General features: G+C 55.5%; 1 protein-coding gene across 8 annotated transcripts in view; it reads left to right on the forward strand.

Annotated features, from left to right (window-relative positions):
• The window catches only part of EP400 (E1A binding protein p400), a 113,423-nt gene that overhangs the window by 80,670 nt on the left and 15,385 nt on the right, over positions 1 to 17,368 (forward strand). For 6 of the 8 annotated variants that reach the window (XM_029226902.1, XM_029226913.1, XM_029226919.1 and 3 more), the window contains 15 exons: positions 2,074 to 2,214; positions 2,412 to 2,495; positions 2,787 to 2,918; positions 3,125 to 3,169; positions 3,276 to 3,429; positions 3,548 to 3,789; positions 3,902 to 4,075; positions 5,296 to 5,432; positions 5,567 to 5,623; positions 8,441 to 8,519; positions 8,642 to 8,899; positions 9,935 to 9,983; positions 10,064 to 10,173; positions 16,215 to 16,422; positions 16,532 to 16,692. In XM_029226902.1, the coding sequence (XP_029082735.1) occupies positions 2,074 to 2,214; positions 2,412 to 2,495; positions 2,787 to 2,918; positions 3,125 to 3,169; positions 3,276 to 3,429; positions 3,548 to 3,789; positions 3,902 to 4,075; positions 5,296 to 5,432; positions 5,567 to 5,623; positions 8,441 to 8,519; positions 8,642 to 8,899; positions 9,935 to 9,983; positions 10,064 to 10,173; positions 16,215 to 16,422; positions 16,532 to 16,692 (2,031 nt within the window). The remainder of the gene's footprint in view (positions 1 to 2,073; positions 2,215 to 2,411; positions 2,496 to 2,786; positions 2,919 to 3,124; positions 3,170 to 3,275; positions 3,430 to 3,547; positions 3,790 to 3,901; positions 4,076 to 5,295; positions 5,433 to 5,566; positions 5,624 to 8,440; positions 8,520 to 8,641; positions 8,900 to 9,934; positions 9,984 to 10,063; positions 10,174 to 16,214; positions 16,423 to 16,531; positions 16,693 to 17,368) is intronic. The other 2 variants (XM_029226909.1, XM_029226923.1) reach the window with 1 other exon arrangement.

Consider the following 17,368-nt stretch of genomic DNA (forward strand, 5'->3'; position numbering starts at 1 on the left):
TTTTAAAAAAAAACGTCAAATAGCATGACCTAAACCTCATAACAGAAATGATTGTAGAAACCTCATAACAGAAATGATAGTAGGGAAACAGTAGGTTACCTGTCCTGGAGGTGACCACTCAACCATTGTTAAAAGTCTTATGGGGCGTCCCTGGTGGCACAGTGTCCAAGAACTCACCTGCCAGTGTGGGGGACTCGGGTTCCAGCCCTGGTCCGGGAGGATCCCACGTGCCGTGGAGCAGCTGAGCCTGCGTGCCTCAACTACTGAGCCCACGTGCCGCAACTACTGAGCCCACATGCCACTACTGAAGCCTGTGAGCCACAACTGCTGAGCCCGCGTGCCGCAACTACTGAAGCCCGCGCGCCTAGAGCCCGTGCTCCGCAACAAGAGGAGCCACTGCAGTGAGAAGCCTGCACACCACAATGAAGAGTAGCCCTCGCTCGCCGCAACTAGAGAAAGCCCGTGCGCAGCAACGAAGACCAAAAACGCAGCCAAAAATAAATAAATTTTAAAAGTATATATCTTACATGGATCGTGGAAGAAACATGTGAGGCCTGAAGGCATGTGTGTTTGAGGAATGTGAGTGTGTTACATACCCTGGCTGTGGTCTCTCAGTGCATCTCTGGGATGTTGGCACAGTGTGGTGTTTCAGCACACAGGTTCTGTGAAACGTTCTGGCTGAACATCTTACTGTGAGTTGGGCACTGTTGTAGGCAGAAGGGGTATAGCGTTGAGAGAAAGAACTCTCGTCCTCCACAAAGCTTCTGTTCTAGTGACAGGAGAGATGACACACCATCACCCTGCGGAGATGGTGTGCCATGCGGTGTCCAGGAGGAGTGTTAGGGGTGGAGGGGCAGCACCTCCGGGTCCGGACAGTAGGGGCCAGGTATGGCTGGGGGACGAGGGGGATGGAGACGGGCTGCCCGCGGACATGTGGGTTGGGACCATCGCCTGGCTGTATGCTGACCCTGGACTGGGGGCCGGTTCAGAGGTGCAGGCGTGGGGGACAGTGTGGGCGCATCCCTGGCTGAAGTGCAGTTTGCTCCTGGCTGGTGAGCTTTGCGTTCATTGGCAGCGTGGATGCTTTTTGATGAAGTGCTCGTTCGTGTCTTTTTCCTATTTTTTTTTTTAACTGGATTCTTTTTTTTCTTAATGGCTTGTTGGCTTTTTTTCTGTATTCTGGATGCGAGGCTTTTGTGGGATACATGTAAAATGTCTTCTCCCAACCTGTGGTTTGCCTTTTTTAATGCTGTCTTTCAGCAAGCAGCAATTCTTGGTCCTAATGCCACCCAGCAGACCATCTTTATCACATGGTTGGTGCTTTTGCATTCTAAGAGAGGTTCTTCTTTATTTTCTTCTCCATGTTTCAGTGTTTTGTTCTTCATACTTAGATGTACGGTCTGTCTGGAAATACTTCCTGGGTATCGTGTGAGGAAGGGTTACATTTTAAACTTTGCGGATGTTGCCCAATTGCCCTGGAAAGAGGTACCAGTCTTAACCAACATCCTCTCAGCTGCAGGGTCCCCCCAGCCCCGACCCCGATGTGAGCGTGTGTCTGCATTTGCCAGCCTGGCTGTCGGGTGTCGGGAGAGGCACGTGCAGCATCTGCTAGTCTAATGGGCGCTTCTTGAACTGTGGTGACACTGACCCTTGCGTGTCTGTCGCCGTCTGCAGCACGTTTTCTGGGGGCTTGGTTTCTGTCTTCACCACAGACCACGGCCTGTATCTCGTGCACGACGAAGAATTGTTCTCATGGTCAGGACCGGGGCAGGGTGGTGGGTGGCGGGTGTGAGATGCAGCCAGACGCCCCATCCTGCTCGGTTCTCTGAGTCTGGGGGCCGGGCTGTGCGTGTCAGCCTGTGTGCCTGTGGCTCTTCACGGGGGCGTGCCCGTTTTCCCTGTGCCCGCGGCGCCGCCGTCTCAGGCGTGCGAGGGGGGCCGAGGAGAGCAGGCATCACCGTGGGAGGCTCGGTGTACAGTGTGGGCACGTAGTCAGCTGTGAGGGCTGTACCCCTCAATTGAAGTGTTGAAAGCGCATCCGAGTCACGTCCACTAAGGGCGCACTTCCTGCAGGCCCTCAAGAGCATCGAGTGTCTGGAGGAGGACGCACACGAGCCGGCAGAGGAGTTGGCGCCCGGGTCTCGGCGCCCCGACGGTTCCCGGTGGGGCGAGGAGCCCTCGCCACTGGAGGAGTTAGCGGACTTCATGGGACAGGTTTGGCATTTTCTACTTCATTTGCTTCTCTGCACCTAAATACTTTAAACATGTGACCCTTCTGGGAGATATTTCTTGTTCATCTTGACCAAGAACAGTCGCTGTTTTGATTCAAGTGTTGGTGGGGGGGTTATAAGAGGAACTAAATCCTTGTGAACTTGCTGTTAACCGTATTCAAAAAATACATCTTGAAACAGCTCACACCAATTGAAAAGTATGCTTTGAATTACCTGGAATTATTCCATACTTCCACTGATCAAGACAAGGAGAGAAATAGTGAGGTAAGAGAAGGAGCTTCTGACCATCTTAACACGTGAGAATCTCAAGTTCTTCAGGGTTAAACTGGGTTGGAACTAAGTGTGTGACTTGCCTAGAATTAAAGGAATAAAACCCAGACCCACCTGTGTACAAACTGATTGGAAGGGAGAAGGCTCAGGAACCTGCAGGTGCAGTTTTCCTCGGTCACGTATTGGGGACAAAGAGAAGGGCCCGGGCCGGGAGCACAGGGGCGGGGCAGGGCTGGGGGGCGTGGGGGGCGTGGGCGGCAATGGGAACGACCGCTGTCTCTCCAGGGCGCCGTGCTGGCCGCCGTGGGCGAGTGGGAGGCCCGGCACGCGCGGGCACTGCGGGAGCGCGAGGCCCGGGCACGGCGCGAGCCCGAGCAGCAGCTGCTCACCTACACCCGGGAGGACGCCTGCCGCGCGGTACGTGTGCCCGAGGGCTCCCCTTACCCGCGCGGGCGTTCCCCGCCGCGCTGCCCGCTGGCCGGGGCGCAGACGCATCGCGGGGCTTCTCGGCAGCCACGCTGCGAGCTTATTTCCAAGACTTGACCGACGTGAAGGTAGCTGCTTGGTGGCTGCAGCTTGAAGCCAGGGCTGGGTGGACCTGAAAAGCTCCCCTTCTCCTGTAGGAGTTCGTGTATGAGGGCGCCGACGGGCAGACGGAGGTCATGCCGGTGAGTGCCCGCCTCCCCGTGTCCCTGGGCTCGCCTCCCGCCTCCCGCCCTGTCGGGCGGCTGCTCCTGGGGCCACACGGCTCAGGGCTCTCCCTTCCGCACGCAGCTTTGGACGCCGCCCACGCCCCCCCAGGACGACAACGACATCTACATCGACTCGGTCATGTGTCTCATGTACGAAAGCACTCCCATCCCGGAGTCCAAGCTGCCGCCCGTGTACGTGAGGAAGGAGCGCCGGAGACACAAGACGGACCCGTCAGGTGGGTTCCTGTGGCGGGAGAGGGTTCGGCGCTCCCGGTGGCCTCGGTAATCCTCCTCCGCGGCCCTGCTGCCCCCCTTCCCCGCCGACCTGCTGGCTGAAGCAGCCTCTCCGTGCAGCCGCAGGCAGGAAGAAGAAGCAGCGTCACGGGGAGGCCGTGGTGCCCCCGCGGTCACTGTTCGACCGCGCGACGCCCGGCATGTTGAAGATCCGTCGAGAGGGGAAGGAGCAGAAGAAGAATATCCTGTTGAAGCAGCAGACACAGTTCGCCAAGCCTCTGCCCACTTTTGCCAAACCAGCCGCCGAGTCTGGTCCCGACAACCCGGAGTGGCTCATCAGCGAGGACTGGGCGCTGCTGCAGGTGAGTCCTGGGCCTCGGCCTGGGCCGGCTGCGTCCTCAGGGCCCTTGGGAGGGCGGGGAAGCCGCTGACGCGCAGCACCTTGACCCGCGGCGCCTGACCTTGGTCCTCCAGGCCGTGAAGCAGCTGCTCGAGCTGCCGCTCAACCTCACAGTCGTGTCCCCGGCCCACACGCCCAACTGGGACCTCGTCAGCGACGTCGTCAACTCCTGCAGCCGCATCTACCGCTCCTCCAAGCAGTGCCGGAACCGCTACGAGAACGTGCTCATCCCGAGGGAGGAGGGGAAGGTGAGGGCCCCCTTCCTGCGGGGCACGTGGCTCGGCGAGGGGGAGGGAGGGGCGCGGGGTGCTGGGCGCGGCCCTGAGCTGGGGCAGACACAGTCCCAGTCCCCGTTCCCGCCGGCCGGAGTCCCTGCGCCGAGATCTTGCCTGACAGAGAGCATCTGCGCTGCTGCGTCATTTGGAAGATTCTGTGTGCTGTCTGTCTGTGGCCCGGCGCCGTCCTAGCGCTTCGTCCTCCCTCCCGGGTTGGGTGTGTAGACGGGCACGGCTCTGTGCTGTTAGCTTCATCGAAGGGGGGCCTGTCGGTGCCTACCCCTTCGTGCATCACTGTGCTTTCCCGGGGTCTTGGCCACTGCACCGGTTTGACAGGCGCTAGACACTCTGGTCCCAGCTGCGGGCATCAGAGACTCCGAGTGCAGAACAGCCGAGTACGTGGTGTCTGTCATCAGGAGGCCACCTGCGGGGCAGCCAGGCCCCTCGAGTCCGCGTGGCTGCTGAGGAGGTCTCCAGGGCGTTGCCTCTCCTCGTCTCCCTTGAGCTGCATTTGTCTCTTTCCATTCCTCCGTCTGCTCTGTCCCTGCCTTGCTGCCTCTCAGCTCCTCGCCTGTCCTCAGGAAGGGTGTCTGTGGCCTCCATGCAGAAAGCCTCGGCACGCGGCGTCGGGCTGGCGTGTACCTGTGGCCGGCGCCCAGTCATAGAGTGGGAGCGATGACCGCGTCTCGCGCCTGGGACGGGCCAGGGCATGCGTGGCAGCGGCAGATATCCTGGGCTTTGATGAAGTTTGCTCCTGGGTTCCTAATTCATGGAAATTACTTATTTTGTTTCTATAAGCACGCTTTAACGAATCTTGGTTTTCATTTTTCTAAAAACAGTTGTCTCCAAACTGGGGGACAGCCGCCACTTGGTGCCCCGGGGCCGACCAGGGTGAAGGCACGCTGGCTGCAGGCCGCTGGCTGTGTCAACCCGGCCACTCGGCCTCACTGCTGTCTGCCGAGCTGGAGGCGGGACGGGCGGGAAGGCGTAGCCCAGGCTGGGGAGTGTGTTTGTGGTCGGTGGACGACGGCCACTGTGTCGTTGCTGTTCCATCTGTGTTGAGTCTCAGAGAGAAGGGTGGGAAGAAGGGACTCATTGTTTAAGCCGGGGATTTCACGTTAGACCTCCCAGTCGGGGACCCTGTTCGCAGGGTAGGCGTCTGACCCTGCTGTGCCACCCCCATCCTGTTTCAGAGTAAGAACAACCGTCCTCTGCGCACGGGCCAGATGTACGCTCAGGACGAGAACGCCACGCACACCCAGCTGTACACGAGCCACTTTGACCTGATGAAGATGACTGCGGGCAAGAGGAGCCCCCCCATCAAGCCTCTGTACGCGGCCCGCGCCCCTGCGCCGGCTCCGTGGGGTCGGGGGCTTGATTTCCTCTGTGTGTCCTTGGCCTTCCCTTCCTTCTTCAGTGCATTGTCCTCTCTTCAGTAATCCTCTCTCTCTCTGTGTGTTACAGGCTTGGCATGAATCCCTTTCAGAAAAACCCCAAGCACGCTTCCGTGTTGGCAGAAAGGTATTTCTGTATGTGTGACACAGTTTTCATCATTTGAAATGATTTCATTTTAATGTTTTCTTAAACCCTACAAGTTCAGTGAATTGTTGTGCGAATGGCGTGTCCAGCCATCAGCTGGGGGTGGTGTCGAGGTGAGGCGGGCCGGGCACACTCGTGTCCCCGTTCATGGGACGGGGTGTCCTGCCTGCAGTCTGACAGTGTCACAGCGGCTCTGCCACCTCTCAGCTGGCATACGTCTGCTTGGCCCCGCCCTAGAAATGTACCCAGTTGACCGGGGTTGGGGGTGGGGGTGAGTGTTCTTTTTATTTATTTATTTATTTGTTTATTTATTTAATTTATTTATAGCTCCGTTGGGTCTTTGTTGCTGCATGTGGGCTATCTCTAGCTGCGGTGCGTGGGCTTCTCGTTGCGGTGGTTTCTCTTGTGGAGCACGGGCTCTAGGCGCGTGGGCTTCTGTAGTTGCAGCATGCAGGCCCAGCAGTTGTGGCTCGCGGGCTCTAGAGCACAGGTTCAGCAGTTGTGGTGCACGGGCTTAGTTGCTCCACGGCATGTGGGATCTTCCCGGACCAGGGCTCGAACCCATGTCCCCTGCGTTGGCAGGCGGATTCTCAACCACTGCGCCACCAGGGAAGACCTGGGGTGAGTGTTCTTGCCTTGAAATTTTGCAAAGGAAGAAAAATGACTGGGTAGATGGGTAGAGAGATGGGTAGGTGTGAGAGAGCGGACAGAGGGAAAGAGAACTGTACGGTCTGAGTTGCTCGGCACATGGGCGTTTGCTATAAAATCCCTGCAATTTCCTGCATGTTTGCCTTTTTCTAATAAAATATCGGGAAAAAACACATGTTCAGATGGAGCCCAGTTGCTCCTCTGGCTCAAGCCTTCCTCGTCACCAGGTAGGTTTTGCAGATACCGCCTGACACGGGCCTGTGCCTGCTGAGGGCCCCCCGGCCGCACCAAGGACCAAGGCCTGTGCTGCCCTCCCGCTCCGTGCACCCCGGCCTCCACGGCCTGCTCCTCCGCCTGGCGGCTGGCTCGGCCTTGCGGGTCGCTCCATCTGGGACCGTCTGTCTGGACCCGTCGGCCCCCCGCCAGGCCCTCCCTCACACGTCACCTTCTCCTTGTTGGTACTCGCGCCCCAGCCCCTCTCTGTGTTTCTTCCTGGAGCGGATCATGTTTGCATTTTTTACTTGACTCCTTCAGCATCTTGCATGAGCTCCGTGGACGTAGGGGTTCTAGAGGCTAGAGGCGCAGAGCACGTGTTCCGTATGTGTGTATTGATCAAATTGGTGATGATTTCATTAATCGGTTTTCTTAACAAGAAAAACAGGCCGGGCCGGGGTTCAGCAGTGAACGAGGCGGGCCCAGTCCTGCCCTCCTGTTTCTCTCGCACAAGACACAAACTCTGAGTAATCCTTACGGAGGGCGAGGATTCATCCTGAAGGGGAACAGAACCTAGCCTGGCTGAGCTGGGGAGAACGGGGCGGGTGCGAGAAGGGACACTTGTTCCTCCGAGTGAGGGCCGGCGGGTGGGAAGGCACGGAGGGCAGGGTGGGCGAATAGAAGGCTGGCCTGCAGGATGCGAGGGAGGAGGTCTGGGGATGGTGCCACCACGGCGGGGAGCAGGGCAGCACAGGGGTGGCCCGCAGTTTGGGCGGAAGCAGGGGTGGTGTGAGGCCGATCAGAGTGAGCTGGAGAGAGGCTGCAAGGTGAATGCAGACCTGGAGGGCATCTCGGTGGCTCAGTTTTGTTTTTGTGTGTCTGACGCCAGTGGGAGAGGTTGGCAGACAGGATGAGGGTGGAGCCGGGCTGGCCTTGGCCACATGCAGGCCAGGTGTGCCGAGGGGTTGTCTCTAGGTAGTGGCCAGGGTCAGGGTCTGTAAGCAGTGGGAGGCCAGGCCGTGTGTCCTGGGAGGGAGCTGGATGTGGAGCAGGGACCGCTGCGGCGGCTGGACCGTCGCCATGCCCAGCGGTTGGACTCCCCCCAGTGGTGGAGGCCTGGGGCAGGCGGAGTGGGGAGTGCGCTGAGGCTGTGGCTTTACCACCAGGCGTGATGGAGAGACACGGGGTGAGGGGGGCCAGCATGCGAATATGGGGGCGGCAGGGTGGGTTGCAGGAGTTCCTCGAGGGGTCGGGGGACTGAGTGGACTGACGTGGGCAAGGTCAGAGAATGGGAGAGGACACACTGCGTGAGCTAGGGCACATGACGCGGGAGGGCTGGTGTCCAGAGGGGCCAGACAGGCGCAGCAGCGGCACCTGCGCCGCCCCGAAATGCAGAGGCGGCACACGAGGGCAGAGCCAGCCTCCCGCGGCAGGATTCAAGGCTGGTAGGTGACCGTCAGCCCAGGAGCCCCTGGAAGCAAGGGTTCTGTGAGAGGCTGCGGAGGGCTGTGGGCCGCTCACGGCACTGGGCGGGTGGCCGGCTGCTCTCCGCGGGGCGAGGGCTGGCGCTCAGTGCAGGCGGGGGCAGGCCTGGCTTTGGGGGCGGGGGCGGTTGGTTTGCAGTGAGGAGCACGGCGCCAAGAGGCTTTCTTGCCCCACGTGTTCGGGGACGCGTGGTATCCAGGCGCCGTGCCGAGTGCCGCTGCTGCAGGGGACCGGGCCCGGGCCCGCCTCTGGCAGGTGGTCCTTGTTGCGAGGGAGTGGGAGCCGCTGTGGTCTGGGGCAGACTGGCAGCCTCTCCTCTCCAGGGCCGAGCCGCTCGGGCCCCGGCCTTGGCGTCCCGGCACTCGGCGTCGTCGGAAATGAGGACTTTGGATTTCTAGCGCGTTTGTCTACTTAGAACTCGCAGTTTATTTCTCGTTTTTCCCTTGTCTTTAGTGGAATCAACTACGACAAACCCCTGCCTCCTATTCAGGTCGCATCCCTCCGGGCGGAGCGCATCGCCAAGGAAAAAAAGGTGTGTGTGGTACAGCGGGCGGCGGGAGGGCCGCGAGGGGGGCCAGGGGCCGGGGGCCAGGGGTCCCCCCCCGCCCCCCGGGCCAGCTCCTCCACACGGCTCCATTCCCTCCTGCCCCGTAGGCGCTGGCCGACCAGCAGAAGGCGCAGCAGCCACCCGTGGCACAGCCGCCGCCACCGCCGCCGCCGCCGCAGCCGCAGCCACCGCCACCGCAGCAGCCGCCCCCACCGCTGCCCCAGCCCCCGTCGGCCGGCAGCCAGCAGCCTGCGGGGCCGCCCGCCATCCAGCCCCAGGCCCAGGCGCAGCCCCCGGCGCAGCCCACGCCGCCGCCGCCGAAGGCGCCCCCTGCGATCACGACGGTGGGCAGCGCTGCAGTGCTGGTGAGAAGGCACACAGAGCGGTCAGCTCCAGCGCGCCCCTGTCCAGGGTCCTGTGGCTTCCAGCCCGCGGACCTTCCTCCCAGAGGAAGTGGGAGGCCAGCCCAGTCTCCTCCAGTCTCCCCCTCAAGGAAGCGCATGCCTCACCCCGTCTCTCCGGTGCTGGGTCAGCTCCGCCCTCTGGGCTGGGTTCACTGGGCAGCGATGTGGGAGACGAGGCCGTTCTTTTAGGTGGAGGTGAGCGGGAGGTGTGGAATTAGGGTTTTGTGAAGCGTGAAGAGGTCACCCTCTCTTGTCCCTACGGACTCGAAGAGCAGGTACTGTTAGTGCAGACTTCCCTCTCCCCACCCTGCCCCACTTTCCCCCAGAGCTGTGCACGCGCGTGTGCATCTTCAGTGCCCGTGAGAGGAAGGTGGTGAAGTGCATAAAAAAAGAAAGGCAACGTGTCGATCCTACGCACCCTGCGCTGTCGCCGCCGTGCCCTGCCGCGTTCCCTCTGTGTGTGCCTGGTGACACGTTAGAGGCCCACGTGGGGAAGCACTGCTGCCCGGCGCGGGACGGTCTTGTTGTACGGGGTCATTTCCACCCCGTGTTCTTTGTTACATTTGCCGCAGTGGCGTTCGATGTGCACTTGGCAGCTCCGTTCTTCGTTGTTCAGAAAACTAAGCACCTGCCTGGTGTGAGGGCTGCTCCCTGCCCACGAGAACAGTGGTGGGTGGTCAGGAAGAGACCTTCTGCAGGGCTGACCCCTGGGCTGTGGCCAAGTGACATTAGTCAGAAAAGAATGGAAAACGGCCAGCACAGGGGCCCTGAACTTGGCAGACTTGGGGCTCAGAAGGGTCGGTGTGGCCGGAGCCTGGTGACCGAGGGACAGACTCAGCACTGTGGGAGGAGGTGGGGGGAGGGGGCTGAAGTCAGCCGTGCGGGCCGAGTAACCGCGACCAAGGGTTTGGATTTGATCCTGATGAGGGGGAAGGCTTTGGAGTGTTCACGCAGGGCGAAGCTTGACCTGAAATTCAAATGGTTTTCTTTTTTCAGCAGGCAGGAGCCATCAAGACATCCGTCACAGGGACAAGCATGCCCGCGGGTAAGAAGTCTCACGGGTGAGGTGCCGCGATTGGAGGTGAGTTCTTTCCTGCTCTCCTACCTCGTGTCCTCTCCCCGCAGGCACAGTGAGCGGAAATGTGATCGTGAACACCATCGCCGGCGTCCCCGCTGCCACCTTCCAGTCCATTAACAAGCGCCTCGCTTCACCCGTGGCACCTGGAGCCTTGACTGTGAGTTGTCCCTGATCCTGGGTGCTTTTGGTGGCATGCATGACCCAGGACGCTGCAGTAGCTGTTGGCTTCTTAAAAAAAATTCCATTCCATTGGTACAGAAAGTCCTGGTCTAGTTTGCATTTCATTAAATACCGAGGACATTGAGGGGTGCAGAGGATGGTTTCCACGTGTGCTTTCTGGGAGAGAGTGTGTTGAAATCCCCCACCGTGGTTCCAGGAGGAGGGAGGGGGTGCAAGGGCACGTCTCCAACTCCACGGACAGGGTGCCCACATGCCGTAGCGGCAGGTTTGCCCGTGTGTGTGGACGTGGCGCCGTGGCACAACCGGGCACAAGGCGGGGCAGTGTGTTTATGGGTGTCTAGGCCCATGCGTGGGAAGCAGGAAGGGGCCAGATGTGGACAGAGGGAGAGACGCAGAGCCACAAGACCTCTGAGCATGTAACCAGGAGACAGGGCGCTCACCTGGACACACCTGCCGTCTGTGGTGTCACCGTAGAAAACAAAAATAAATGACGGAAATAAAGGAGTTTACATTTACATCCTGAGTTGCAGTTTAGTCACAGATCTAAAGACAACATGTGCCCTGAGTGAGAAGCTGCTTCAAAGTCAGCAGTGCTTTGGCAAATGGAGTGATGTCCCTGTTGGGCTCTGAGGAATGTGTTTCCTATGAAGGTGTTGTTGGTAGTGAACTAGACAGTGTGGTGTTGGGAAAAGGATGGACACATAGATCCATGGAGTAGGATAGAGAGTCCAGAAGTAGACCCACATGTACATAGTTGATTAATTTTTACTAAGAGTGCCGGGCGGGACTCTTAGTGCAGGGAGGGACTTCCCTGGTGGTGCAGTGGTTAAGAATCCGCCTGCCAATGCAGGGGACACTGGTTCAAGCCCTGGTCCGGAAAGATCCCACATGCCGCAGAGCAACTAAGCCCGTGCGCCACAACTACTGAGCCTGTGCTCTAGAGCCCGTGAGCCACAACTACTGAGCCCACGTGCCACAGCTACTGAGCCTGCGCCCCTAGAGCCCGTGCTCCCCAACAAGAGAAGCCACCGCAATGAGAAGCCCGCGCACCGCAACGAAGAGTGGTAGCCCCAGCTCACCGCAACTAGAGAAAGCCCGCACGCAGCAGTGAAGACCCAACGCAGCCATTAATTAATTAATTAAAAATAGAGAGGAGAACTCTTTAAAAAAAAAAGAGGGGCTTCCCTGGTGGCGCAGTGGTTAAGAATCCGCCTGCCAGTGCAGGGGACACAGGTTTGAGCCCTGGTCCGGGAAGATCCCACGCACGTGCCGCGGAGCAACTTAGCCCGTGCACCACAATTACTGAGCCAGCTCTCTAGATCCCGTGAGCCACAACTACTGAAGCCCGCGCGCCTAGAGCCCATGCTCCGCAAGAGAAGCCACCGCAACAAGAAGCCTGCGCACCACAACGAAGAGCAGTCCCCGCTCCCCGCGGCTAGAGAAAGCCCGCGCACAGCAATGAAGACCGAACGCAGCCACAAATAAATAAAATTTTAAAAGAAAAAAAAAGAGTGCCGAGGGATTTCAATGGAGAAAGGGCAGTCTTTTCAACAAATGGTGCTGGAGGAACTGGGGAAACGTTCAAAGCCGAATGAACTTTGAACTGTTACTAATACTGTATATGAAAAGTCACTCAAAGTGGATCATGGGCCCAAATGTAAAACCCAAAACTATAAAATTTCTAGAAAAAAACATAGAACATCTTTGCTTGGTTTAGGCAAAGATTCCCTAGGATACCAAAGCCTACAAATTATAAAAAAAAATAAATGAGGCTTCATCAAATCAAGAACGTCTGTTCTTTGGAAGATATTGTTAATAAAACGAAAAGCAAGGCATGGAAAATATTTGAAGAACATATCTGACAAAAGACTGGTACTTAGATTATACAGAGATTTTTTTCAATCAATAATAAGAAAAACAACTTTTAAAAGTGGACAAAAAAAAATTTTTTTTTAATGGACAAAAGATTTGAGCAGTTACTTCACCATGGAAGATACATATGGAGAGAGATATATGTATATATACACACACACACACACACACACCATATGGATAGCAAATAAATAGGAAAAGATGTTCAACATTGCTGGTCATTAGGGAGATGTAAATTAAAGCTACAGTGATCTGCTACTGCTACACATCTCTGAGAATGGCTTTAAGAAAAGAAAAACCTGGCAGTATCAAACGCTGGTGAGGATGCAGAGCAACTGGAATCCTCGTTGCTGATGGGAATGCAGAACCTTAGCAGTCAGTCTGGAAGACAGTTTGTTTCTTACAAAATTAAACGTACACCTACTCTCCAGCCTATCAGTTCCACTCCTAGGTTTTCTCCCAAGAGAAATGAAAACACGTCTGCACAAAAAAACCTGTGCGTGAATGTGTTTAGTGGCTGTGTTCATAATTACGACATAAGGGAACAGCCCAAATGTCCTTGAGCAGGTGAGCAGAAGGGAAGATGGTGCACCTGGCCCATCTGGCACTGCCCAGCGGGGCAGGAGACTGCTGGCTCGTGCTGCTGCACGGCAGATCTCAGTGGCATTGTGCTGGCTCATAGGAGTTTTGAAAGCCTTCATGTGTGTGTGATTCCATTTAAACCACATGGAAAAGGCAAGACTTTACGGACGGAAAACAGAATATGTTCTGTATCTATCTGGTGGCTACTCGGCCTCATACATTTATAAAAATTCATAGAACTGTATTCCTGAAACAGGTGATTTTTACTGTATGTGAGTTACACCTCAATAAATTGGGTTTAAAAAATTAGAATACTCGAAGCAGTAGAGTGAATATGAAAACAGTTTTTCTAGAATGTGACTTTGGATTATTTCATTTATTTTTCTTTCTACTTTGTAATAAACCACTTTAGACTCAGCCAGTTCACTGGATACAGAAGCTATTAGTTAGGCCTGTGGCATTAGGATCATTTCCTCTGACCAGTGTCACTACTTCTGTGAGGGTGGCAAGCCCAAATCATTGCACTTGGTATTTTATTTTGAAAAGACCTGTTTCTGTAGTCATATTTTTAAAAGATAAAGCAATTTATCCACAATGTATTTTTTGAACAGCTCTTACAGACAAGATACTCTCCCTGGTGATGTGGGGCTAGAAGTAGGACTCAAACACACGGCTTGCTTTCATGGGGTTCTTGCAGTCAGTCCTGTGGCCGCACCTAAAAGAGGTACAGATAACAGGGAGGTTTTCTGGAGAAGGGAGCGTTGGACTTCCACAGAATAGGAGGATGTCATCCACCAAAATGGCTCTTTGGAAGGCAGGGCGAGTCGTACAAGCAGAGGTTCAGTGGTGGGAAAGTGAGTGGTGTATACTGGGCATAGCAAGCGGTTTTGTTTGGACGGAGCACAAGATGCATGAGCAGAGAAGTGGTTCCCACAGCCTCTCACAGGTTCTTGAGCGGCTGCACGCGCTTGGTCTTGTGTGACAGTGAGCCTAGGCTGTCATGGTGTTTGGATTCCGGGCTGAAGAATGTGGATTCCATTCACCAGGCAATGGGGAGCCCTTGAGAATCTTCGAGCAGAGGCGTGTTTTAGGGGAATTCATGTGATGTTTTACGTGTAGAATAGATTATTGCAGAAAGGTTTAGAGAGAAGCTATTTCAGTAGTGCGGGAAAGGACTTCTGTTTCTGGTGATAAGGTGAGTTAAGTTATTTGTACCACTCTCCAAATGAAAAGAACTGAAATTATTGGATAAAATTTTTAAATATCCTCTTCAAAATTTCAAGGAGCTGACAAAAGAGTAAATAATTATTGGGCCAAAATCTAAGGGAAGAGGCAACCCAGAGAGATACACAGGGTGCCCTTGTGTCCGCCTTGGAGTACACTTCACCTTCTCAGACAGGGGGAGCCCCCGTTCAAGCCCAGGGCTCGACTCACCCAGGTGGAGAGTCTAAAAGGAGGCATTGATGCCTTGAGACAGGCCCCCAAATGGCTAAGTCCTTAGGGCAGGGTGAACCGGAAGTAAAATCCATCATGCTGAGCAGAGGGTGGGGCGGGGGCTCTTCCTGTGGAGCTCTAGCCCCAAGGCAGCTGTCAGTTTGCAGCTCACGTTGATGGCTCCCCAAAAGGGCTCCTTTGGGAGCCCCTTAAATCATGTGACGTAGACCTGGATGAGCAGTGTTCCTGGGTAAGTGGCCAGAATCAAATGCAGATTCTCTGGAGGCATGTGCCTTCATCCTGGACTTCTTAGAATGTCCACAGTGATTTCCAGGTATAATGAGCCACATATAATAGAAGATAACCAAACACACGGAAAGAAGGCACCATGAGTGAGAAGCAACAGAAGCAACAGACACTGGGCAGATCCTTTAAGACTTGAGATGGTGGGGTTAGCAGGCATAGATGATAAAACGGTTATACTTTCTATTTTAAAGAAATAGAAGAGAAGCTTGCGAATGTCTGTAAAAACCGGGAAACTATACTTAAAAGAATATAGAGAACTTTAAGAAATGAAAAGTATGGTTACCAGCACTGAAAAATAAATGTCTTATAATCGGGCTTAATGTCACTTTCCACACAGCTGAAGAGAGAGTTAGTGAACTGGAAGATAAATCAGAAGAAGTTATCCTGAATGCAGCACAGGGAGACAGCAGATGGAAGTACGGAAGAGAATTTAAAGCCACGGAAGACTGAGTGAGAGGATGTAATCAGAGGTTAATCAGAGTTCCAGGCAGAGAGAAAGCTGAGCAGAGATAGTACGTGAAGATGTAAGAGTTTCCCAGAACTGAGTGATGACACTGATCCGTATACACCAAAGCTCAACTAATCCCGGTCAGGGATGATGAAAGGGACTCCACGCTTACATAATGCCAAGGACAAGGAGGTCTTCAGAGCAGCCTGAAAAAGTCAGGTTGCCTTCGGAGGTACAGCTGCTTGCTTCTCAGTGGTGGTAATGAAGCCAGGAACCAGCTCCTGGAATGGAATGGCATCTTCATTGTAGTGGGAGAATATAACTGCCAGCCCTGAAAATACCTTGAAGAACAAACATTTCCAAACAAAGCCTAAGAGAATTCCCTATAGATCTCGCCTACATGAACTAATTGAGGTGCAAACGGACTTTGCGAACAGCAGTAACATACTGTAGGGTCAACAGAGGCAGACATGACACACACGATGCAATGACGTGAGCAGGGCTAAGGATGTTGAAACGTTCCAGAATCCCTTTATTGTTCAGGAAAAGTGTGAAATTATGGATTAGACTTTTGTAAGTTCTTGATAAAATTTTTAGACAAGCCACCAAAAGAATAAGAATAGAGTATAACTTCCAAACTTTGGGAGGGGAAAGTGGGATGAGAAGAAAGTAATGTGCAGGAAGGCAAGAAAGATGATTAAAAGAAATACGGAACAGGTGAGTTGAATAGAAAGCACAGAATAAGATACTGGATTTGGATTCAAATATGTAGGTAATGAAATGTAAGATTAGGGACAAACTAAACAGGAAAACGTAATGACCGTCTGCACCAAGGGGACCAGCAGGGGCCAGCATCACATTTCAGGGTGCTTTCAGAGGCGGACTCGGTGGAGCTGGGCCCAGTCCGCTGAGGGGCTGCGGCGGCCGTGGCACCAAGGGACGAGGACATAGGGAGGCCAAGTCGAGATGCCGCGCGGGTCCAGGGCTGCAGCCTCCGCACCTGCCTGGGGATGGCCGTGGGGGGTTAGGGGCCTGTCTGTTTCCGGGGGATAAACACGGGCATCTGGATGGTTCCTGGGACCAAAAGGTCTTTTGAGTGAGGGCAGCAGGACGGGGACGGGCAGTGTTTTAGACTGGGGGCGGCAGCGTCATGATCTTCCCTTCTGCGAGCGACGCATCCACGCTAGCCCTAGGCACAGGCTTTGAGTTCACAAGGGAAACAGTCTCTTAGCAATCTGTCAAAAGGCCAGAATCTGGAATGTGCTTCGTCTTCTAGGATTTAGCGTTTGGCGCCCTTTTCTCTTCGCCCGACGACTGTAAAGAGTTTTGAATATTGCACAGCAGCCTGACACGTTTCTTCTCTTCGCCTTTTCCAGACCTCGGGAGGCTCTGCTCCTGCCCAGGTGGTCCACACCCAGCCAAGAGCAGTTGGGTCCCCCGCCACGGCCACGTCCGACATGGTGTCCCTGGCACCGACTCAGGGTGTTCGAGCGGTCACCTCGGTGACGGCCTCGGCTGTGGTCACTACCAGCCTGACCCCGGTGCAGACCCCGACCCGGTCTTTGGTGACTCAAGTGTCCCAAGGTAAAGGCAGGGTTGGTTTCCTGTGTGGCCTGTCCCGCTCTTCAGGTCCCTCAGGGCTCAGGCTTGCACGCGTGTGCGGGGCCACAGTCTCACCAGACGACCTCTTCAGCCACAGGGGTCCAGCTTCCGGGGAAAACCATCACGCCCGCGCACTTCCAGCTCCTGCGGCAGCAGCAGCAGCAGCAGCAGGCCTCGCAGGTGCAGGTCCCGCAGATCCAGGGCCAGGCCCAGGCGCCGGCGCAGATCAAGGCAGTGGGCAAGTTGACACCGGTGAGCGTCCTCTAGAAAACCGAACGCACACACTGTGTGATGATGCCTTGGTGTGTCATGTGATTCAGAGTGTGTTTTGCACAGTCTGCCATCGTCTTTATGTGGGAAGTGTGTTTGTGTTGTCTTTAGAAATCACTTTGCACACAGGGCCGCTTCCATGATCACGCGACCAGCTTGTTCACAGCTTTCTGAGGCCTTAATCCCCGTTTCCGGATGGATCTTCCCACTCGCTTGCTTGTGCTCTGTGCTCAGGCTCTGTGCTCTTTTCCCAACCTGAGAAAATGTCAGTGAAAAGTATTCCTCGACAGCTTTAAGAGACGAGGTGGTGGAGCTTGGCTTCCTGGGGAGTAGCTCGTGTGTGGTGTCGTTTCTCTCATGTGGGTGCTGATGCCCCTGAATCTTGCCAGTCTGTGCACGACCTGTGCTGTTACATAAGTAAACACGTTCATTTTAAAAGGAAATGCTATATTCCTGCCACAAGTGGAAAAGCATTAGTACTCAACACAGAAAGTAACCAGAAAAATGTGTAATAAAAGCAAGATGGTACTTCAGAATTCCAGCTCGCTGTCGGGCCTGCCACAGTAAGTACCTGACCTCGGGCCTGCCCCTTGCGGGTGACAGAGGGGACTAGGGCGCTGGAGGGCGGTGAGGACGTGCGAGCACCAGCTGAGACTTC

Source organism: Monodon monoceros, unplaced genomic scaffold (genome assembly GCF_005190385.1).
Source record: "Monodon monoceros isolate NGI ecotype Baffin Bay Population unplaced genomic scaffold, NGI_Narwhal_1 Super_Scaffold_1, whole genome shotgun sequence".
NCBI classification, from domain to species: Eukaryota; Metazoa; Chordata; class Mammalia; order Artiodactyla; family Monodontidae; genus Monodon; species Monodon monoceros.